Raw genomic sequence first — 24,421 nt, 5'->3', positions numbered from 1 at the left:
GGTGTAATCTGCTGTTCAGTTACAGTGCTTGGTGATCTGTTGTTAGCAGCCTTGCCAGTCAGAAAGCAGAGTGAAGATGGATAAAAATGCTTGTTTATGTAGCATAACAATACTGTCACTGAGTGCTATCCTTCCTATCTTGTTTTATTTGGAGGTGGCCATGTTGACCTTTACACCTCCAGAGGGTAAATCGGTTACAAAACCAGGCACCTAAACTGGATTAGCACCTTTTATTCTAGCAGCCAGTGAGGGGGGAGGGGGGTTATGATGGTTAGGGGAGAGAATCCCTCCTATACCTTCAGCTCAGTGACCACTAATTTAATTGAAAGCAATGCAGAGAGGTGTGTATTGGCTCAGAGTCTCGTATGAAGCCATGAGGCTAATCTTGTTCCATTACAAGTCCATCTTCTCTCCGTCTTGTTGACCACGGTGGGACATTAATGCTTGTGTATCTCAGCTGAATTGCTTATTCTGTGTCATCTCTTTGTTTCCCAGTACAACCAGTATAAAACTCCAATGGAGAACATTGGCCTCCAGGATTCCCTGCTTTCCCGTTTCGACCTGCTTTTTATCATGCTGGACCAGATGGACCCAGAACAGGACCGGGCAGTTTCTGAGCATGTGCTGCGAATGCACAGATACCGAGCTGCAGGGGAACAGGATGGCGATGGTAAGCTAAGCGAGGCGCTTGGAGAATCCCTGATGTTGGTACTTTCTTGCTAATTGTCCTGATGAGTGCAAGACGAAAAGCTTCAACAAAAAAGTCTTTTCTCAGCAGTGCTCAGAAAATCATTGACCCAACGTGATTTTATAAAGGAAATCTTGTTTGACAAAATGGGTATTTTTGAGGATCTAGCCAGCAGGGTAGAAAAGGGGGAAACCATCAGATTTAGTGTATTCTGGATTTTCAAAAGACATGTGGTAAAGTGCCATGTAAAAGGTTATTGCACAAGACATGGGTTCTTGAGGTTAAGGATAACCTATTAGGATAGATGGTGGAGCGGTTAAAGAGGAGAAAACTGCTAATTTTCACATTGGCAGGCTATTAAAAGGGGTGTGACACAATGATCAGTGCTGGGGCCTCAACTTTACAATTAATGAGTTGAATGGAGAGGCTGAGAGTGATGTATCCATGTCTACGAACAATACCAAGCAAGGTGAGATGTGAGGAGGGCACAAAGACTGTAAAGTGAAAGATGGGAAGGAAGTTGGCAGACAGGGTATAATATGGGGAAATCTGAGGCTATTCATTTTAGTAAGGCTAGAAAAGCAATATTTCAAATAGCGGAGAGCTATTAAAAGATGATGTTCGGAGGGATTTGAGGATCCGTGTACATGTAATGCAGTTAACATGTAGGCACAGCAAGCAATTAGGAAAGCAAATGCTATGTTGTTTTTTATTGTATGGAGGTTTTTAATCATTTCACAGGATTTGGGTGTCGCTGGCTGGGCCCAGCATTTATTGCCCATCCCTAGTTGCCCTTGAGAAGGTGGTGGGTGAGCTGCCTTCTTGAACCGCTGCAGTCCATGTGGTGTAGGCACACCCACAGTGCTGTCAGGGAGGGAGTTCCAGGATTTTGACCCAGCCATTTCAGAGGGGAGTTGAGAGTGAACCACATTGCTGTGGGTTTGTAGTCCTACGTAGGCCAGACTAGGTAAGGATGGCAGATTTCCTTCCCTATAGCACATTAGTGAACCAGATAGGTCTTTACAACAATCAGTGATAACCTCCGTAATGGTGACCATGAAACTAGCTTCATATTCCAGATTTATTAATTGAGTTTAATTTCCATGGTAGGATTTGAACCCTTATCCCCCAAGCATTAGACTGGTCCTCTGGATTACTCCAGCAGTGACATTAACACTACTCCACTGTGCCCCACACTGCCACATTCACGAATGGGCTGCTAGGTTTCTTGCTACTTCTACTTGTTCAGCCTGTCATGAGCTGGTAGTTGATCTGTTGGTTGTGTTCTGAAAAGTGTAGGTGACAGTTTGTAGCTGGAGGTTTAATGACCTGAATCTCTTGTTTCTACACTGCTGGTGCCAAACCTGATGTTTGCGGACATCTTTTAGCTTTGCCCCTCGGCAGTGCTGTCGAAATCCTGGCGACAGAGGATCCAGATGCCACGCAGGAGGAGGAACAGGAGCTCCAGATTTACGAAAAGCATGACAACCTTTTACATGGAGCCAAGAGACGCAAGTAAGTCCCAGCAGAGTTTATCAGCACACTGCGCAGGCAGGAGTGAGTGTGGAGTAAACAGGAAGTTAAAAAGCTCCTCGCAGGTAACAGCACACACCATCTGTTTGTGCCAGTTAAGGTGTGAACACCCAGGTGGATAACTGAAATTACTGAGAAATCTTCACAGGTTGGCAGCATCCGTGGAGATAGAAACAGTTAACGTTTGGACTCATGTTTGATGCGGAAAGAGAGGAGGTGACTATCCTGTTATGTGGTGTTTTGAGCCACTGCTAGATATCACACTTGATGTATCTAGTCAGTTTGAGATGCACTAGGAAGCAAAATATCACAGCAGAATCAACTCAAACTCTGAGACCTGGGCTCAAAGCCAATACAAAAGGATGAAATAAAATTCCTGGAAATCTGTAGGATGTTGGGAAGGGACGGGTGGTGATCTAAGGGATGCTGTTCTTAAAATGTAATTTGGAAGTTGCAGCAGAGGCAGAAGCAGTTTGTAATGTTGGGCTGCTGTGCTGAAGAGATGATTGGGGGTTCAGTGTTAATACTGACCAGTTGAAGAAATGACTGGTCAGTATGAAGCAGTTATCAGTAGGTATTTGAATATTACCCTGCATCTGGAGGTATTTCACCATCCACTAGGATTGATTCAAGTCTTAACCTTATTTGCAGATGTGTCTACCTTTGGAATATTGAAGTCAGTTTAACCATTTTAACCTCCTGTAGATCGCAGGTGGTTCAGGGCAATGCTGGGGACATTCCTCGGACACGAGGTGAAATTGAGATGTCACTGAACTGAACTTGCCTCACTTTGAAAGCTTGGGAGGAAATGTGATCAGAGACTGAGAAGGATTCTTTCCCCAAATGTCAGCAGCTGTCGCTGGTAATACTTCAGTAAAAGGAGCTGGGTGAATATTGATTTGGAAATGGTACTGAGGTTTGTGGCGATTAGGAGAGTGGCGATTGACTGTCAGGAACCTGAAGCCTTCCAACCTGTTGATTGTCATGTCCAGGGTGTGGAATTGGATGGGTCTGTGCAGGAGGGAGATGCCAGAGAACCTTTCCTTGCAATGTTAATCGGATTGAGCCAAGTTCCATCGTGCAGGTTGTGAATAGTCGGGAAGTTGAGGGTTCGATGGGTGGAGTGGCCTTCTCTTCAAGGTGTTTGATGTCACACCTCATGTGGGATATGTTTGTATGGGTTGAGTGTTTGAACAGTCTGGACTGGCTGTGTTGCTCATCTTAAGATGTTGTCTGAATTTGTTGAATTTGTTTACTTCCTCTTAAATTCATGAGAAGCTGTTATCGAGCATAAGACCACGCTGACTTCTTTGTTTATTGCGAGGAGAGTGCACAAGCTTACAAATATTCATGCTTCATCTAGTTGTAAAATATAAAGGGTACAATACACCCTGAGTTTCCTGAGTTATTGAGAATATCCTGTTTTGCCTCAAATAATGAAACATAACTCTAATGAAGAAACCACATTAAAGACCTTGTAATACTGATGCACCACAACCTACAATGGTACTCCTTTCTTAGGCTCCCTGTCTAATAGTGAAGTGAAATGATTTGTACATAGTCTGCCTCGAATTACAATGTTCAGAGTGCAAGACTGGCTTAACTTGTGGAAAGCACAGCAGTACGTGGTCAGTTAACACATATCAAAAGGCACAATTGTGACTGATTTAAATTGAAAGGACTTTGTGGGCATGAGGTTTATTTGATTGTGAATTGTGGGTTAATGATTATGAGCAGTACAGTCAGGGCAGCTGGTGTAGCATTGGTGGTGGTGTCAGGTGGAACGTGCACACGTCTGGAATGGGTTCCTGTATCCAAACCGTCTCCTTGCTGAAATTCCTTACCCTTGGTCAATCTTGGGGAATCTGTTTGCTTCTGCTCTGTTTAGTGGGTTATAGTGCATTGTAACAGCTTACATTTTGTAACATGTACCTAAGTACTTCACAGAGGCAAAATCAAACAAATATTGGTTAGAAAATTGGTTAAATAGTCGGTGTTTCAGAAGGTGGGAGGGAGATCCAAAACTTGGGGTCCAAATAACTAAAGACTTGGCCCCTGATGGTGGAGTGAAGGGAGGCGGTCAGACAGACAAAGGACCAGAGTCTGAACAATGGACAGTACAGGATGGGTTGCAGGTTTAAAGAGGATTAGAGATAGGGAAAGAGGAATCTGTAGGGGGATTAATACAAGGCTGAGAATCATTTTAGAGTTGAGAAATTTGGTGGGTCAGGGGTTGGGGTGCGGTGGAAGATTGTGTAGGTCAATGAGCAGAGCACTGAGGCCTGAATGGGGTATGCTGCAGAAACAGTGAGGACCGCAACTTTCTGGATGGACAGAATACGAAAAGCCGGCCAGAACAGCATTGGAATATTTAAGTTTGGAAATGACTGATGAGGGTTTTTTAGCAGCAAAGATGGATAATGGTATAGAGGTGGCTGTTGACATTGTCCAGTGTCAGATGTGGACCTAATCTGGAAGCCTGACATAATGCTGGGTGGAAAGTTTTAGTTCTCAGTGCAGAAAGTTTAATTGCAAGAAGAAACTGGAAACTGCTGTGATGCTCTCATGGAAGTTGTTTACTCGTAATGGGACCTGACGCCGCTGGTGAATCCCCCATTTAGGTCAGACTCGATAGGTTTGTGTTAATCATCACGGGTTGTGTGTGAGAGGAAATCGTGCACATGAAAAGACCGAAATTGAAGTGTTAATGGCAATGGCGTTATGTTAGATTGTGCCAACTTCCTTGTGAAATCAGGTTTCCGTGGCAATTCTCCGGGTGTGTCAGTTTAGCTAAAGAGATGAAGATTTTGTGAAAAGCTGGTATTTGAGCTTGTTTTGTAGTTTGGTCTGTGTGTCGGGTCAATGAGGCAAAGAGTGAAAGAGATTTGAATGCGTCCGTTTTAAAGCAAATGGGACCATTTACCCTGACTCACTGGGCTTGGTGGGCAGGCTGACTGTTGTGCAGTGCTGTTTTTGCACTCTGCTTGGTTTCATTTTCTTAAATTAATGAAGACTAATATTGAGCGAGTGTAAATCCAGTGATACGTTCGATCCCATGGATTTCCTATCCAGCCAATTAGGTTTAAAATTTTACCCTCAAACCAGCTGTGTCCAGCACTGAGGGGGCAACACAGGATGGAGCCTCATTTACACTGTTCTATAAATATGCCTTAAACGTAATGTCACATTGTTGCCCATGCCCCATCGCAACATTTCCACATTCCTACACAAGGCACACTCGAGGTCTCTGAGGCAACACCACAAGCTTAGGCTCAGTGTGCCTGGAGCTAGTTGGTGTTGATTAGTACCCAGCCAAGGACAGATTTCAAGCTGTCCAAACTTCTGTATCTCTTGGGAAGGAGGCTTTTAGCCCAGTCATTTGAGCTGGATTAAATTAGCACCTGCGCACTGGATCTTAAAATACTACACTAAACTGAACCTGAAGTTAAGCCACATGAAGTGGGCAGTCTTTTTTGATGAATGTGGCCATTGTCCAGAATCGCAGATTATTACAGCTCAGAAACAAGGGCATTCAGCCATATCAGATATGAGAGCAATATTCTTCACAGTTTACCAATGAACTGATTCCTTTGTGAAAGTACATTTTAACTTTTCAGCAATGGCTTGTGATAGAACCATTCCAATCACGTGACTTGTGGAAAAGTTTCTAATCTCGAGATAGATAGGTTCTTGATTGGAAAGGGGATCAAAGGTTACGGGGAGAAGGCGGGAGAATGGGGTTGAGAAACTATCAGCCATGATTGAATGGCGGAGCAGACTTGATGGGCCGATTGGCCTAATTTGTGCTCCTGTGTCTCATGGTCTGTTGTGATAAATTTGTTCCCTTGCCAGCCAAAGGCAGTAGTATATTTAGTTTCATCTTAACCCTTGATACACTTGAAGATCCCGCAGATCAACCCTCAACCTTTTTCAATAAAAAATAGCTGTAATTTCTTAAGTGAGTCATGAATTGAAACCTGACTCCTCACTTCTGCATTGGCACACTCAGTGCAGTACTGGAGGGGAGCTGGAGTAAAAGATCCTGCGGCTCTTTTGAGCCCCTGGTTAATATTCATCCCTTGACCAATGCCCAAGTATTTAACAGCTTTATTCATTTTGTTGCTGTTTATGGGACCTTGCTGTGCTTCATTTGTCTATGAAACAGTAAAGTCATTCAGTGACTAAAATGACTTCACGTCCTATGAACATGCTATAAAATTCCTTTGGGCACCCTGCAGTCTCTCTGGTGTTAATATTCATTTTTTAATAACCACACGTTGGCTACATCATGCATGTTTTAGTATTTTTGGTTTTAGTTCCGCACCAACATTTTTACTTTTTTTTCACTTTTTCCAAAGCATGTTCAATCATTACTGTAGCATTTTCTGTATCTGTGTATCTCTTGCGCTCTCTCCTCTCCCACGTTCCCTCTTCTGTGCATATCTCTTATTGCTTTTATTAAATTTCCCGTTGTTGCATCCTGATTACCCCCCCTCCCTCCCTCTGCCTCTTTCCACCCATGGATTTTCTTAAATGCTTCTTCTCTGTCTTCAGCTCTGAAAGGTAATTTCTAAAACAGTAACTTGTCCTTTCCTGCCTGCACGTGGCATTTTCAGTATTTTTGATACCTTAGTGAAGCATCGTACACTTATAGTAGCTCTGTCCTTCCTGTAATGAGCTGTCATAAACTGTACTCAAATGCTGTACACGCTCCTTATATTTAATATTGTGAGAGACACATTGAATTCGCAGCAATTAAAAGTGGCAGGTTCAAGGAATAATCTGTTTTACATTCTACTGGATTTCTGTGGCCTCATGGTGATGTATTTTCAAAGGGAAAGTAAATACTTCCTTGAAAATGAATATTGAAGGGGTGACAGGGATCACACTAGGCAGCTCATATGAAGAAAATTAGCACAGATTTGGTGATCTGAGTGTCCTGTTTCTGCGTTGTTACATTCTGTGATTCAGAACTGCTGGATAATTTCCCTGCAGAGGCTGCAGTGGTTAAGCTGCTAGATGGAGTGTGACTTGTGAGAGGTATGATGCAATTGAAAAGCTTTCTTGAACTGAGTGATGTAAAGGTGTATTCAATGGTGGTGTGATTTTCTTCTGAAGCTTCTTACAGAGGAAATTCAGAGTGCTTTCTTTCTCTTTCTGTCCCTTTTTCTCTCTTTTTCTCGCTCGCTCACACGCTTTTGCTGTCGAGCTGGTGTGCACCTTACCAAATAAACTGTTTTACTTCCTAGGTATTCCTGCTACTCTTAGGTAAATCATCAGACTTGCGAGGGAAGATCCATTTGCTTTGGAGGTAGTGTTCCCTGTACTCATTATTTTTGAGCACCGAGGTTGACCCAGCACAGACCTCTGGGGTGCCCCATTTCCCATTTTGAATCTGGGTAACAACCATTTTACCCCAACTCTGTTCCTAGTCAACAAACAAACATTTATGTTTACGTTTGCTTCAGATTTTCTAACGAGCCTGTTTGAGGCACCTTATTGAACACCCTCTTTAAAAAAAATCCATATATCTGCATTTACAGCATTCCCTTTATCCGGTCAATTGCCTCTTCAGACACACTCTTACAATTGGCACATGCATTTTGCCTTTAACGCTTCTGTGCTAACTATCCTTGACTAATGCATGCAGTTCTAAATACTCTAATATTATATTTCAGTTTGCCAACAACTGATAGACAAGTTCACCTCTAATTAGCCCTTCTCTCTCCTTGAAACAAGAGATAATAATGTAGCTCCCTCAGTCCTCATTCAAGAATTTAATTATATCTAATATTCCAGCTCCTTCACTCAGCACTAAGAGATTCATTGATTTTTATCTACTCATAATCCAGAAATTTTAATTTGTGTTAAAGTTTTGGGCAAATTACTGGACTGTTACTCTGACATTTAACTGCACCTTGCATCAATTGAATAAAGGAAGGACAATTAATGTAAGTTGGATGATTAATTTTGGTACAGGTACTTGGGCTGCCTCCACAAATAGAATGGTATCAGCAGCAGTCAAATCTAAGTATTGATCTGCACTGTGGTTTAAATACAAGCGCAATCTGCACCCTTTTATCAGATTGTAAAGTGCAAAATACATAATTATACATCCTCGTGACCTGCAGTGCACACTGAGTCACCCCATGTTCTGAGCAGCGGGTTACTGCAGCATTGACTGCCTTTCAGCTCTCGGGTTGTCTGGCCATCAGAGCCTGGGTTCAGAATAAATAATCAACATCCATTAGAAATGATTCAAAGTAGCTGCATGTTTTGTTTGGTTATAGTAGGGGAAGGGTTCGAGAGTCATTAACTTGTAGTTTTGACCTGGACTGAATGAATATAAAAATCATCGGAACCAGCTCGGGGAGGAACTCCTGAGTGAAATCAGAAAACGACCTCACACAGAAGGAGCCTACTTGACCTATGGGTCCTGTGCTGGCTCTGTCAATGAGCAGTCCAGTTAGTGCCCCTCCTTATTTCTGCAGCATTTTCTCGAGGTAGTTCCTTTATGGAAGGCTACTATCGAATCGGGCAGTGAATTCCAAATCCCTAACCACATGTTGCTTAACCTTTTTCTCATATCACCTCTAGTATTTTTTTATCAATCACCTTAAATCTGTGTTCTCCAGTTATTGATGCAGCAATTTCTCTTTATTTACTCTGAAGCGTTCACTATTTTAATTCTTTCAGATTTCTGTTCTTAGAAGAGCAACCCGATTAGATTAACATCAGCGGAGATAACTGACGTCAGTATCACTCACTGTTCTACTTGCTTTTTAATTGGATCCCCAGTGCTATTGAGTTTCAATTTGCCCAGACTTATTTCTATCTGAAATCTGGAGAAGGGCTCAGCCAAAGCATTGACTGTTCTTTCCACAGGAGCTAACTGGCCTCTTCCAGGGCCTCCGGTTGCCTTTATTGCGGTGTTTACAGTACAGAAACGGGCCATTCAACCTGCCAGTGTTTATGCTCCATAAAAGCTTCCTCCAACTCCCTCTTCATCCAACTCCATTCTATTCCTCATTTGTTTATCTAGCTTCCCCTTAAATGTATCAGTGCTGTTTGCCTCAACCACTCATTGTGGTAGCGATTTCCCCATTCGTACCTTGTCCTTTAAATTCTGTCTCTTTTACATATTTACCCTCATTCCTGGCCTCCTGGACAAGTGGAGAGCTGAGTGTTGCTGAAAGAAGAGACCTGTTGTCGAAGCTTGATGTCCTGCACTCATCAGGACAGATGCAAGAATGCCAAATTTCAAGGGGGAGCAACCGTTCATACTGCATGAGGAAAGGATGCAGATTGCTTGACAAGTAGACTCTGGTGGAGCCCACTTGGTACATTCATCATGGCAACGCCCTGACAAATCGGCCAGCCAAACATGGCACGGAGAGTGAAACTACCACTCCAATTTATTCATGGAAAGTACAGCTGCAAGTGTCCACCATGTTGATGATTTAAATAATTATAAAACAAAATTGATGTTATGGTTATAAATTGGGACACCTGTACTGTGACCCAGTACTGTTCTCCATGGAGACACTGGAGAAGGTCCAAAGAAGATTTGCTGGAGTGATATCAGAACAGAGAGACTATAAACATCAGGAAACAACAAACTGGAGGGTCTTCTTTCTGGAATAGAGCAGGCTGAGACATGGTTTGCTCTGATAAAATACTGGAAACAAGCTGCGTAAGAATAAGTATCCTTTTATTAATTAAACTGCCTGGTGCAGCTGCTTTTACTGGCCAGCAAGTTAAAGTAAGTGACTGTGGATAGTGGGTTAAGCGCATTACAGTTCTGTCGAGGAACATCTTCAGGTCAACCTTGGCTCGAAATCTCGGCTGATTTGTCGCGATTCTAAATGGGGGATAAAAAATGGTTGTATCAATAAAAAAATCACCTTAAGAGTTGAGAAAGGAGTTAGAGAGAGGCCATTCAGCCCCTCAAACCTTTTCTGCCATTTTATTAGATTGGGGCTGATCTGTACTTCAGCTGTTTTCCTGCTTCTGCTCCATACTCCTCATTCTCCTTCTCAAAAAATCTTATCAAACAGAAAATGTTGTGAATGCTCTGCAGGATATGAGTCTTGGAAATTTCAATAGTTTCCTTTTGGGAATCCAGTTCGAGATTTCCACTAAGTTTTGTGTAAAGAAATTGCTTCTTGATTTTCCTCAATTTGAATTAAGGTTGGTAGTGTGCTAGTGTTAGTCAGGTACTTTGGAGTTCTGCTGAGAGAAGTGTCACTCTTGAGCCAATGTTCCTGGAGTGAATATCATAGCGAGTATACTAACTAGCTACATAATATTAACCGTCTTTTTTAAACTACTGAAGAAAGAGTTTGAAGAGGTCACAAAACAATGGTGGTAATGAAACAGTGTTGTTCAATAAATTAACCAGTAGCCAGATGTGACTAATTGCATTTCTGATTAGTCAATAATAAATAAAGCTTTAGACGTTCTCATTGACCACGTGATCTCAATATTGTTTTAAGAGACTTTGAATCCATATTCATACTCGTGTCTCCTGGACAGATGACACACCACCGCACATTGTTGTTGTTCATGGGCTGTGGGCTTCGCTGGCTGGGCCAGCATTTATTATCCATCCCTAGTTGCCCTTGAGAAGGTGGTGGTGAGCTGCCTTCTTGAACTACTAAAATCCATGTGGTGTAGGTACACCCACAGTGCTGTTAGGGAGGAAGTTCCAGGGTTTTGACCCAGTGACACTGAAGGAATGGCCGATTATATTTCTAAGTCAGGATGGTGAGGGACCTGGAGGGGAAATTCCAGGTGGTGGTGTTCCCATGTATCTGCTGCCCTTGTCCCATGATCTCATTGTGTTTAATCCCCTCCTATTCTGGTAATATGTGGGCTACCAGTAGAAGAATGTGGCCATACAAGAGCTACTGGATTGTCCTAATACCCTTGACTGATTCAGATAAAGGAACCTGTCTCCTTGACCTGAGGTGATGCAATCCCAGACTGCTCGACTTCCAATGCTTTTGGCAATTAGACGTGGGCAATAAACTTTGCCTTGTCTTTGCTGCTCCCACCCCTTGTATGTAAATTTAACCTGCTGCAATAACTAAACAATCTTCCTAACTGTCTTGTGTTGCAGAGAGAAGATTGTCAGCATGGAGTTCATGCGCAAGTACATCCACGTTGCCAAGATTGTCAAACCGGTGCTGACGTCCGAGGCGGCGAATCACATTGCGGAAGAATACTCCAGCCTGCGCAGCCAGGACCAGATGAGTTCTGATGTAGCTCGGGTTTGTAGGCTTCCGTTTTTTTATCATTGGCGTTTCACAAAATATTTCTTTAAAGTTATTGCGTATACAGGTGCGTTTGCACGTGCACGTTCTGGGCATGGTTCAGTTTATATTCATATCTACATTTTGAGAGGAGCTTGCGCTTACAGGTTTACATTCAGACACACGTTCCGGTGAACATTCCTATTCATATTTCATGTGGTTACAGCAGGGCCTGGCCCGGGTGTTTTGGCACGACTGGTTGTACTGAGAGCAATATGGGTCATGGGGGATGGGTGGGGCTGCTGAGCCATTTTGTTTGGTGTTCTGGACGTTAATTGGCCTTGGGTTTGGTGAATGATGCTTACTGGTTAATGGTCATGTTGGTTGCTCAATCTCCTCCTTACAAGAAGTGGTTTGTATATGCACTGAGGGGTTGTCTGTCTTAAATGGCTCCTTAGGCCCCAGTATGGTCCTAGACAGAAGCCCATCATTAGTCACTGTGATTGGCTGGCATCCTGTATGGTCCTAGACAGAAGCCCATCATTAGTCACTGATTGGCCGGCATCCTGTATGGTCCTAGACAGAAGCCCATCATTAGTCACTGTGATTGGCTGGCATCCTGTATGGTCCTAGACAGAAGCCCATCATTAGTCACTGTGATTGGCTGGCATCCTGTATGGTCCTAGACAGAAGCCCATCATTAGTCACTGTGATTGGCTGGCATCCTGTATGGTCCTAGACAGAAGCCCATCATTAGTCACTGTGATTGGCTGGCATCCTGTATGGTCCTAGACAGAAGCCCATCATTAGTCACTGTGATTGGCTGGCATCCTGTATGGTCCTAGACAGAAGCCCATCATTAGTCACTATGATTGGCTGGCATCCTGTATGGTCCTAGACAGAAGCCCATCATTAGTCACTGTGTTTGGCTGGCATCCTGTATGGTCCTAGACAGAAGCCCATCATTAGAAAAGAGCTGCTGGTTGAGCCAGCCTACTTATTGTAGGTGTATCTTCCTCTTCAGAACACTTCATGTTGTATCAGGTACTGAAGTCTAGTACTCCAGGGCAATGGTGTTAAGATTTCTTTTCAACACAGTTGCTAAGGAAGTATAATATTTGGCATTTTCAGTTTTGTGCTCCTGCATCTCTGCCATTCCCTTTAAGTAACAGATTGGTGAAAACAATCTTTGAGTTTCACCACCCACTTCTATCCCTTTAAGGCCAAGTAAAAACTGCCCTTATAAAGAATTGTGCTCGAAATGCTGCTTCATTAACATTCTACTTTAAAGGTTAATGGTTTCAAATTAAAATGCCGGTGCATTTAATTTCCCCCTTTTCTTCATATAACCAGCCCCACTTAAGTATTTGGTCACCCCAGAGTAAAGAAAATAAGGTGGGGTTGGTGGTGCTGCTGAGACCGTGGGGCTTGTGAATGTTCGACATAGTGATGATGCTTTTTTTATTTCGTGCTCATTGGCTGGTGGTTCATATGTTGCTTGCTCAGCTCATGTACTGATTTAACACGGATTCTTCATGTTGGCTGAGGATTTTGTAACTCATCATGTTTCCTTTCCCGCCCCACCCCTGCCACATTCAGACCTCACCTGTCACAGCCCGAACTCTGGAGACCTTGATCAGACTGTCAACTGCTCATGCCAAAGCTCGCATGAGCAAGACGGTAGACCTGCAAGATTCCGAAGCAGCAGCAGAGCTGGTTCAGTTTGCATATTTCAAGAAGGTGAGAATGTGATGTGCACGTAGCACAAACTTTAACTTGGCGCTCCACGGTTAACGAGGACTTAACTTTTGTATTTTATATCAACGTTTAATCGATAGTGCTGATTATACATAGAACAGACAGGGAAGTGGAATTGAGGTCAAGATCAGATCAGCCATGATTTTATTTAATGGGGGAGCAGACTCGAGGAGCCTAATGGCCTATTCCAGCTCCTATTAGGTCCTTACGCTCTGGTGACACTAATCCAATTGTGTGCACTAATTTTAGTAGAAGACCTTAACAACCAAAACAGATACATGTATATTTTCTGAATAAACATCTCCTACCATTCAGTAGCTAAGGAAGTAAAGTAACCTATGATCTATAAGCACTTCCACTCTGCTGTTCCTTTTACTAACCCAGATTGAGGGTCATGTGTGTCCTGTGAATGAGTATTGAGATCATGTGATCAACAGCTGCCTTTCGTAAAATGACTTTAATCTCAGTAACAAGAGCATAAGATTCAATTTCTGTTTGCCAAAGGAGTTGAAAGAGACTGCCTGCCTCTGTTCATCCATTCTCAATATGAGACCATTTTCATAGCTGTTGTCTCCCTGATTTTAAATCTGTTTGATTTTTTTTTTTAATACTGGCTGCTGTTGTCAAGAGTTGGTGATATTTGGATGGAGTTTAATTTGGTATCCTGATCATGTTGCATTTAAGCTGAGGCTGAGGTGATTTCCAAGGCTGGGGAGTTCCTCCCCACACAAGGTCTCACCCAGGGGGACCAGCTCTGGGTGCAAAAATAAGTAATAGACGCTTTGTCAAAGTGGGGTTGGTGGTGCTGATGAGACTGTGGGAGTGGGTGGGCTTACACCTGGACGTGTGTGTGTGTGCGTGCGTGCGTGCGCGCGCGCGCTGCTGTAACCCCACAGCTACTGCTGCTGCCACTGGCTGGAAGCCCACCCCATTGGACACCCGCTGGAGAGAACCTAACCCAACCCAACCCGCCCACCTCCTGATACCGCTATCGGAGGAGAGTGCTGTCCAGTGCTCCCTTGTGGCTGTGTGGGCTAGGGTCAGCGCATATGCAGTAACCCAGCACGCACTTACAGGACAGGAAAATGCGGACACACAAGACCTCCGGGTAGGAAGGCCTGACTTACCCCACAGGACGGAGAAGCCAAAATACGGAACCGTCTCTGAAAATCCGGGCTGGTGGACCACCCTGGTTCCACTGAGCCAAGGCCCAGTGTTTCTGCCAGAATTCCCACCTCAGACATCCTGTTCCCCAGAACCTCTGCTAGAGCCAATGATTTTTTTTTGCTTCAAAGTAGCTTTACACCCACCTTTCCTTTGTTGCTTTTTAAAGACAGTAGCTCAAGGCACAGAAGCATTGGTTTTATTCTTTACTTGTTACTAGAATGGTGCCTTGGTTCAGAGTCTCGACAGTGGAGATCATTATCCTGCTAAATAGGATAGATCATCAGACTAGAGGTGCACCACAAGAGTTGAAGCATGATTGAGAACAGCTTGCAATTTATCATGATACCATTGCTATGGAAGAAGAATCCAGATTAAACCTTCGACCTTTACTAACATACTACAGGATCAGCTGATATTCTCACGTCCATTGGTTACTGCTCCAGGTTAACAGGGGCAGCCTGAACCTGCTGCCGATCTAACCATTTTCCTCACTGTGAAGGAAACCTCACTGTTGAATTACCGCAAGTCACTGAGCTCTAGGGCAGAATTTTTAGGTCGGTACGTGGTTGTGCGCATGACCCGGTTAGACGCAAAATTGTGGAGGATGATGACAATTGAGAGGCCTATTAAGGCCATTAAAGTTGTAATTGTCTCCAATTTTTCGTGGTCCGTCCAACCTTACAGTTGCTGGATGGGTGAATTGGCCAGGCAGACTTTACATTTTTGATGAAACCTCATCCACGGGTGGGATGAGGTTTCTGTTATTAAATAAAAATTTTAAAAATCAATGGACAGCATTTTTATCATGTGTATGTTCAGGTGATTGATTGTGATGCGTGGACATTTTTCTTCCTGATTTTTTTTTTTTACAAACTTTATTTGTTGGTTTTAAAGTCTTCTGCTCACTGAGGCAGCTCTCTGCCTTCAGGAGGCTTTCATTCAGCTCTTGCCCTCCTCCCGCCCCCACCCCAGCTCACTGATCACCCCTGTCCGCCCACACAAAAATCTTACCCCTAGTGTTTGTTTTGTACAGGTTTTGGAGAAAGAGAAGAAACGGCGTAAAGAGGAGAGTGATGTGGAAACTGAAGAGGAGGAGCTGAGCCAGGATGATGGAGACAGCAAGAAGAGGTAAGAGTGTGAACGAGCAGAGAATTCTGACAAATTTAGGCTTTTATCATTAGCCATTGGCCTGTGCGCAACAGTAAAAACAAGTGTCGAGTCAGATTTAAATGTTCTCTGCCCTCGACTGCTTCTTTGTTCTGCAGAAGCTTCCTCTGTTCCTGGATAGGCTCACTCTGTGTGAAGAGAACCTTGAATTTAAGAATGAAATGCCTCTAGATGGTAATTTAATTTTTTTAAATAGTGAGCATTTTTGAGAGATTTGTGTGGTGCAGGTTCAATGCAATCATTCAGCTGAGATCAGTACCTGCCTTCTCTTGTCTCACTAATAATCCCGTCCACCCAAAGCTAAAACCTTACCTCAGTTGGTGAGACAGTAAATGGGGAAACCTTCTTCATTTACCCTCCAGTGCACTAAAGCTCTTTATTCCACCCCTCTTAGGAGAACAATGCAAACTAAAGACAGCGAAGGCAGGAAGAGACGACGTGAGCTGAAGGAGGGCGAGCAGTATGACCCCTACGACTTCAGCGATGCTGAGGGAGAGACTCCAGGTCGTAAGTTCCCATGCTCGGGCTCAGTTACTATTGATCTTAGAGCGGAGTACAGGTGGGGGGAGACTGACTGACTGAGGACAGTGGGTGGGTTTACTATTAACCCTCAGCGCAGTCTGAGAGAGCCTGAGTGTCACGTGTTCAACGGGGAGCCTGACTCTCTCTCTCTGGCAGCTTTGTTCTCATAGAGGTGACCTTGATGGTTGGGTTACTGAAGCTTTGAGTGGTCAGATGATCCGTGGTTTACGTGAGTGTCGAAAATTCAAGCTGCCAACTTAGAAATAATTGCCAATATCCTAAGTAGTGATGATTGGCTAATAAATGTGGCAGTGACATATCAAATTAAAAATCTTATTGAGCAGTCGATATTAAACCTGAACTAAGCTATAGAAATAAGTGCGCAGCGTGTGGGTTCAAAAACTCTGCAAGATGGTTCTGAATCTTAAATTTACACTGCAGGTGTTGAGGGCTGGTTGTAGCTGCCCTTTTTCACATGAAGCATTTCAAAGAGTTAAGACTAAGACAGTCTGAGAGTTTTGAGTTGGGAGATTTCTGTTTACTTCCTCGAGGAAAGGGGTCCCATTTGAACAATGTAATTCTGACCACATCTTTCAAACCTGTTATGATCCTTGGCCAGACCACCCCCCCCCCCCCCCCTCCCCCCCGCCAAATTGTTGGTGAGATTGGGTCAGGGACAATAACATTTTGTTTAAAGTCGACAAAGTTTGTGATTAAAGACGCTTTGCTAAGAGACCAAAGCCATGCAATTCCATGGGTTTTGAACAAACAAATATAAACTTTACTGTACAAAGTCAGAAAGTTAAGATAACTTACAATATCTATCTATACTCCCCCCCACCCCCCCGGCACGTGTATTCCCGAGGTACCCCCATGTTACATGCACAACTTCAGATCTTTGGCCACACCGAGTAGGACACTACTACTCCAAAGGGGTACCTTTGCCCCAGTGACCCTCTTCAATTACCAGGGCTTCTCATGAGCCCTCTTTAAGCCTGCTCCCTGCAGCCCTTTCCCTTATTTGGAGCTATTTCTCTGCTCTTTTTTTCCTTAAATGTGACCTGATACTGTCGCCTGTCTTTGTCCCTTACCTGGGACTCCCTTTTGAGACTGCTCCGTGTCCTCTCTCGCCCGTTTGGGACCTCTCCACATCCCCCTCCTTTGTCCTGTCCGGGACGCTTGTTGACTATGGTGTGCTGCACCCAGCTGTCTCCCTCTGAGTTTCTGTGCCCTTTCTGCAGCCCCTTCCCGCCCTGCCCACACACAGGAAGTCCCATCGAGAGTTGAAGTTCCCAACCTCCGTGCCCAACGCCAAGGTAAGTTTGGGTTTCATAATAAATCTCCGTTGCCAGGAGTTGAGGTAGGTGATCTGCCCCCAAGGTGGGCAGTAGCTGTCTCGGGTTAGGTATGAATGCTTTTCCCTTTCTGTGGGGGAATGCTGGGAGAAAGAAAGAGGCAGACCGCAGGTCAATTAGCCTGACACCAGTCATTGGGAAAGCCTTTTTAAAATTCATTTACAGGACGTGGGCTTCACTGGCTAGGCCAGCATTTATTGCCCATGAGAAGGCTGGAATCTCTTATTAAGGAAATCTTAATGCACTTAAAAAAATCATAGTTTGATCAGACAAATAAGGGGCACATGAGGAGACTAGGCCTGAATGAGACGTAGATGGAGTGGAGGACCTGGGGTTCAGGGCGAAAGTGATGCTCCACCTGATACCTTTTTTTTCAACCTCCAGTAGCTGTTGAGTTTTTTCTTGTCTCCAATTCTAAGGAAAATGTAAGGTTGTTTTAGAAAAATATAAAACTTTAGCATAACCCTTACCCCCCCCCCCCCCCCCCCCCGCCCCCTCCTTCTCCCCAGTATTTAACTTACAGAAACAAGAGAAGATGGGGAAAAATCAGGAACGGTAATGGACAGCAGAAAATCAGTGAGTGAATCTGGAAGGCAGAGGAAACAAAAGATATTAAATAAAAAGAGAGTTTGGCGGTGCTCAGGGGTATAAACTTCAACGCAAGGAGTGTAGCAAATAAAGCAGACGAGCTGAGGGCACAGATAGAAATGTGGCAGTGTGATATCACAGTTATCACAGAAACATGGCTTAAAGAGGGCCAGGAATGGCAGCTCAACATTCCTGGTCACAGGGTTTTCAGAAGAAATAGAGAAGGGGATAGAAAGGGATGGGGGCAATTTTGGTTAGAGAAACAAAATCCAGCTGTGAGGAGGGATGATAAGTCAGAAGGATCATCAACCGAGGCCATATGGTTTGAGTTTAGGAACAAAAAAAGGGGCAATCACACTGCTGGGAATGTACTATAGACCCCCAAACAGTCAGGGAGATAGAAGAGCAAATATGAGAGGTACAAAAACGGTAGGGCAGTAATAGTATGTGATCTTAATACCCCAATATTAACTGGGATAGTTTGTGTGTGAAAGGAATGGAGGGAACAGAATTCTTAAGGTGCATTCAGGAGAACACTTTTGGCCAGTACGTAGCAAGTCCAACAAGAGAAGGTGCAACTCTGGACTTGGTTTTAGGAAATGAAGCTGGGCAGGTGGAAGGAGTGACATGGGGAGGTTTTGGTGACAGTGATCATAATTCAGTTAGTTTTAACATTATAATGGCAAAGGCCAAAGATAAAACCGGAGTTAAAGTTCTAAATTGGGCAAGGCTAATTTTATTAAGTTGTGATTTTGCAAAAGTGGATTGGTACCAGCTACTTGAAGGTAAATCAGTGTCAGAGCAGAGGGAGGCATTCAAAGGGGAAATTCAAGGGGTTCAGAGTAAACATGTTCCCCAAGGAAAAAGGCTGGGGCAGCCAAATCTAGAGCCCCCTGGATGTCAGGGACCTTACAGGGTAAGATAAGGCAGAAAAGAAAAGCTTATGTCAGACACTCAGAATTCAATAGTCAGAAAGCCGAGAGGAGTATAGAAAGTGGAGGGGTGAAATCAAAAAGGAAATCAGGAAAGCAAAGAGGGCATGAAAGAATATTGGCAAAATCAAGGAGAACCCAAAGATGTTTTGTCAATACATTCAGAGTAAGAGGTTAACTAGGGGAAGAGCAGGGCCCATAAAAGACCAAAAAGATAACCTATGTGTGGAGGTGGAGGATACAGGTATGGTTCTTAATGAATACTCTATTTGTGTTCACAAAAGAGGGGACCATATGCAACTACATTGGTAAAACAATCTGATGTTATTTTCCTCTTCCAGTCCCACCACACACCCCAAAGACCCCGGAACCAGAGGAGCACATGGATACCAGTGATGCAGCTGCTAAGAAGCCAGAGTTGAGTGAACAAAGGTGAGTCTTATGCGCATGGTTAAACCTGGTAATTGTTCCTCAATTTACAAATGTGTATCTAGTTTGGTGCTATGCAGTTTCTGGATGTGCAGTCATGTCTCTCCATTAAGAGCAACATGGACAACTTTGTGCTATTTTGGTTAGAGTACTTTGTGCTGGCTTATTTACAGTGTTAGGAAATGTGGGTAAGTAATTGAAAGTGGCTTGTCCTCTAGCAGGTTTTATACAGACTACTCCAGTTCTTTGAGTGTTGTGGGTAGTGTCGGGCGAGTAAACAGTAACCTTAATCAGGAGGCTGCACGTCTCATCCTGAATGAATGAATACTAGGAACTGAAGTAGCCTCTAATGTTGATTCATCGGGAATTGGTTAATCTCTGAGAGAATATAACCAGAAGAGCCAGGTGGTCAGAAAGATTGAAAATTGGAGGCTAGCGACAACTGACAAAGACAAATCAAATTGGTGTGTTTACAGATTTTCGAACTGCACAGATTTGGGTACAAGTACATCCTTTTGCTACCAATTCACACTGCATTCTGTCAGGGGGGACTTATCCTCTGGTCTTCTGTATCCAAGTTATGGGGTCACATGAGCACATCATAGTTAACAGTATATAGTATTGAAATGAGAATTCAGAGTTGGGACAGTTGTAACCTGTTAGCTCTTTCAGTTGCTGAAGATAGAAAACACAAGCATTGGAGGGAAGAAGCGCACAGAACATATGAACAAGGAGCAAGAGTAGACCATTCAGCCCCTTGAGCCTGTTCCGTCATTTAGTAAGATCATGGCTGATCTGATAGTAACCTCAAATCTGCATCCCACCTACCACTGATAACCTATCACCTCCCTTGCTTACCAATAATCTATCCAGCTCTGCCTTAAAAGACTCTGCTTCCGCCACCTTTTCAGGAAGAGAGTTCCAAAGATTCACAACCCTCTGAGTGAAAAAATCTCCATCTTAAATGGGCGACCCCTTATTTTTAAACATTGTTCCCTAGTTCTAGATTCTTCCACAAGAGGAAACATCCTCTCCATATCCACCCTGTCAAGACCTCTCAGGATCTTATATGTTTCAATCAAGTCACCTCTTACTCTTCTAAACTCCAGCAGATACAGGCCTAGCCTTTCCTCATAAGACAACCCACCCATTCCAGGTATTAGTCTGGTAAACTTTCTCTGAACTTCTTCCAACGCATTTACATCCTTCCTTAAATAAGATGACCAATAATGTTAACTGTACTCCAGATATGGTCTCACTAGTGCCCTTTATAACTGAAGCATAAATACAAGCATGTGGTGGGGTAGCCATGCAGTACTGCTTACTTCACCGTCAGCACAAACTCTGGCCTTGGCTCAGTGCTTCAAGATCTGCTATGCTCCCTTCTGGATTGGAGGACTGGACTTTGATCGTACTTTCTTGTCAAGATATCTGCACTGCCTGTGCTTTTTATGGCTCTAACCCTGTCTTTAATCCTGGCACAGGTTCAAAGAATTCAAAGCTGCTTTGTTGGATGCTTTCAAGACTGCACATGCTCAGTCCCTTGGGATGCAGACTTTGATGGCATCGATCAACAAAGATAACACGGTGCCATTCTCCGATGTGGAGGTGCAGACTGCCCTGGACAAGATGCAAGAAGATAACCAGATCATGGTGTCAGATCACATCATCTTCCTAATCTGATGAAGTGGCATTTGCCAACTGAATGGGGGGGGGCAGTGTGGGACACGAGTTTGTATCAAACTGCCTTAGAGACTCATCACTCTTATCAAAGCATAGGTGGTAACGAAAGAACATGCTACCATTTAATGCACCCAATTTTTTTGTATATAACTCAGATTTTTGCAATATGCCTCCACCTCTGGTTCCCTCATTCTTCCCACCTCGCCCCTACCCCTGCCCCTACCTCCTCAAGCCTGAGTTCCTGTACAGGTAGGCGGTGATGTGCCCACCATGTAGAACTTTGTCCTGATGTGTAATGTTGTGGATAATTACTGAGGGGAGCAGATTACAGATGAATGCAAAGAGCCGTTTTGTAATGAGCTCTGATTTAGTTGAAGGTAATGCTTGCTTTCTGCCATTTGTGTACAAGCTAGTTCAACTGAGAGTTGCAGTCAAGTGCAGAAGAAGTTTGCTGATTATATTAGACTAAACAGTTGAGCCTAATGATCAGAATCCTGGAGAGCTGAAGCAGAGTTGGGGAGGGGCTGGGGTGGGGCACGTACCTTTGAACGTATTACAGGAGAAGCCCTTAAAGATTGTGCTTGGAGTGTGTTTTCTGTAAATATCACCAACTCTTATCAGAACTAGTATGCTGTTGGTATGTGGTTGGGGGAGGGGGAGGCTGGGGTTGATTTTAATCTGCATTGAAATTGAAGTATTATATGCTGGGTGGTTGGTAATTTTGCAAGTACCAAAAGCTGTGCTTTCGTCTTTTTGCAAATGTCGTCTTGCTCTCTGGTCAATATTTCAAATTCGATGTCATTGCATAGGACATCATAGCCTTTGTTGGAATTCCCTGTCCAGTGCTCCGCTAATGATGGATACAATGGCCACTACAGTACACAGCAGGTATCAAATCACTCTGCTGGCATGGGATAAATCTGCAGCTTTGGGCACTGCAGAAGTGGCATGCTCTTCTCTGATGTGTTTGGTTTGTGATTTAACTTGCATTCGTATGTTGCTGCCAGAAGAATGGCAGCATTTTCTCACTTCATAATTGACCTGCTGTTGTGCAGAATCTGTTTCCCAGACATTCAGATGCAAGGATGCTCCTTCAATGTTCTTTTACCTCCCAGCAGGAGATCCATGTCATGACGCCATCTAACGTAAATCCCCTGGCCTCCTGAGCGTCCATTGGCATCAGACACCCTGGCTTTGCAGACCAGGTGTTGTTGGATCCTCTCTAGCTATAGGAGTTGACCCAATCATTGCGATCCAATTGTTGGGTGTGCTCTGTTAAGCCAAAAGGGTAATTCGCACTGAAGGAAGGGAAGAGAACCAGGAAATGTGTGGCATGCTAAATTTGTATTAACTGCTTTTATTAAAGTCTTGTGTTTTTCTATAATAAAGCTGAATTGTTGATTTTTTTGTGGATACTGTTCTATTCAAACAAGAAGCCGCTGTTTGGTTTCAATATGAGATGTTCCAAATGCAAAAGCAGCATGCGAGACCATAATGGAAAGAAATATATACCTCACTCTGACAGGTTTTTGACCTTGTTTCTCTGTTCTACTTTTCTGCATTTTGTCTAGGTTATACTGACTCTGATTAGAAAGCCCGGTCTCAGTTCGTCTGTAATGTGTGGTTTCGACAATTAGTTTTTTTTTGCAGTTCCTATTTTAGTCACACTTTCAAGGCATCTGTTGTAGCAGATAGCCAAACTAAACATTGAACAAGTTACAAAGCGAAAAATCTCAGACCGAACTGCACAATGTGACCCACAGTGTTCTCTGTGACTATTACTCAGCTGCACTTCTCCATCTTGTGCTTTTGTTTTGGTGATCCTTCTACCCTATTGGTGAAGATCCATTCTCAATTCCTTTTGAAAAACAGGACTGTTGCTGGAAAATAGCAGCCTCAGGAGTATTGATCCCTACTTTCTGGAATGGGCGCAGACTTTAGTGGTACACAAATCTCTCAATCTTGAGTATTGCTGAAGAAAAGAGATTTTTGTCAAAGCTTTTGGTCTTGCACTCATCTGGATGTTTCGCAAGAATTACAAATCCAAGGGGGACAACAAATTTATACTATATGAGAAGAGAGTGCTGACTGATTGGCAAGTGAACTGTGGTAGAAGAACTACCATGGGAAAAGTACCAGTTGATGGTGACTGACAGTTAACTGCCAAGCATTGTTTGAAATTTAAACCAGGCAGCTTGACTCTAATTAGTCAAAGCATTGCACTGAGTCAGCAAACGGCTGTCACTTATTTTGTTTAGCTGAAACAGGTGCAATGTGTATACATGTTCTTTCTGTGGAAAGGACAGGGCCCTGTGCATTAAAATATGTAGCTTCTGATGCATGCAAAAAGTCCACATTGTGAACCTGACTATCTTAAATTGGTTGTCAGCATAATTCTTAGCACACTGAGGGCAAATGTTGTCCAATTTATGAATCACATCTAATGTTGAGCACTGTTTTGAGTTTTGCAAGCACGTGCTGGTTTGTGTATGGTCTGTACCCCGTACGTGTTGGGTTGGGTATGGTCTGTACCCCATACGTGCTGGTTTGGGTATGGTCTGTACCCCATACTTGCTGGTTTGGGTATGGTCTGTACCCCGTACGTGCTGGTTTGGGTATGGTCTGTATCCCGTACGTGCTGGTTTGGGTATGGTCTGTACCCTGTATGTGCTGGTTTGGGTATGGTCTGTACCCTGTATGTGCTGGTTTGGGTATGGTCTGTACCCTGTATGTGCTGGTTTGGGTATGGTCTGTACCCCGTACGTGCTGGTTTGGGTATGGTCTGTACCCCGTACGTGCTGGTTTGGGTATGGTCTGTACCCCGTACGTGCTGGTTTGGGTATGGTCTGTACCCCGTACATGCTGATTTGGGTATGGTCTGTACCCTGTACGTGCTGGTTTGGGTATGGTCTGTATCCCGTACGTGCTGGTTTGGGTATGGTCTGTACCCTGTATGTGCTGGTTTGGGTATGGTCTGTACCCTGTATGTGCTGGTTTGGGTATGGTCTGTACCCTGTATGTGCTGGTTTGGGTATGGTCTGTACCCCGTACGTGCTGGTTTGGGTATGGTCTGTACCCCGTACGTGCTGGTTTGGGTATGGTCTGTACCCCGTACGTGCTGGTTTGGGTATGGTCTGTACCCCGTACATGCTGATTTGGGTATGGTCTGTACCCTGTACGTGCTGGTTTGGGTATGGTCTGTACCCTGCCCATTGCAAACAGTGGAAGGCACATAAATACAGAAAATGCTGGAAAAACTCAGGTCTGACAGCATCTGTGGAGAGAGAAACAGAGTTAACGTTTTACTTTTAGCTTAACATTTTGAGTCTGTGTGACTCCCCTTCA

At 43.8% G+C, this 24,421-nt stretch overlaps 1 protein-coding gene across 2 annotated transcripts in view; it reads left to right on the top strand.

The window, feature by feature from the left end:
- LOC121275055 (zygotic DNA replication licensing factor mcm3-like) overlaps positions 1 to 22,460 on the top strand; it is a 37,289-nt gene extending 14,829 nt beyond the window's left edge. The window contains exons 10-17 of one of the 2 annotated variants that reach the window (XM_041182458.1): positions 496 to 670; positions 2,077 to 2,203; positions 11,343 to 11,493; positions 13,075 to 13,215; positions 15,434 to 15,528; positions 15,962 to 16,074; positions 19,306 to 19,396; positions 20,878 to 22,460. In XM_041182458.1, coding sequence (XP_041038392.1) covers positions 496 to 670; positions 2,077 to 2,203; positions 11,343 to 11,493; positions 13,075 to 13,215; positions 15,434 to 15,528; positions 15,962 to 16,074; positions 19,306 to 19,396; positions 20,878 to 21,076 — 1,092 coding nt within the window. In that variant the 3' untranslated portion in view covers positions 21,077 to 22,460. Of the gene's footprint in view, positions 1 to 495; positions 671 to 2,043; positions 2,204 to 11,342; positions 11,494 to 13,074; positions 13,216 to 15,433; positions 15,529 to 15,961; positions 16,075 to 19,305; positions 19,397 to 20,877 lie in introns of both variants that reach the window. The other variant, XM_041182451.1, reaches the window with a different exon arrangement.
- The last annotated feature ends 1,961 nt before the right edge of the window (positions 22,461 to 24,421 follow it).

This window comes from Carcharodon carcharias, chromosome 2, assembly GCF_017639515.1.
Source record: "Carcharodon carcharias isolate sCarCar2 chromosome 2, sCarCar2.pri, whole genome shotgun sequence".
NCBI lineage: Eukaryota > Metazoa > Chordata > Chondrichthyes > Lamniformes > Lamnidae > Carcharodon > Carcharodon carcharias.
Note: the sequence above shows the minus strand (reverse complement) of the source record. Positions and strands in the feature narration are given on the sequence as shown.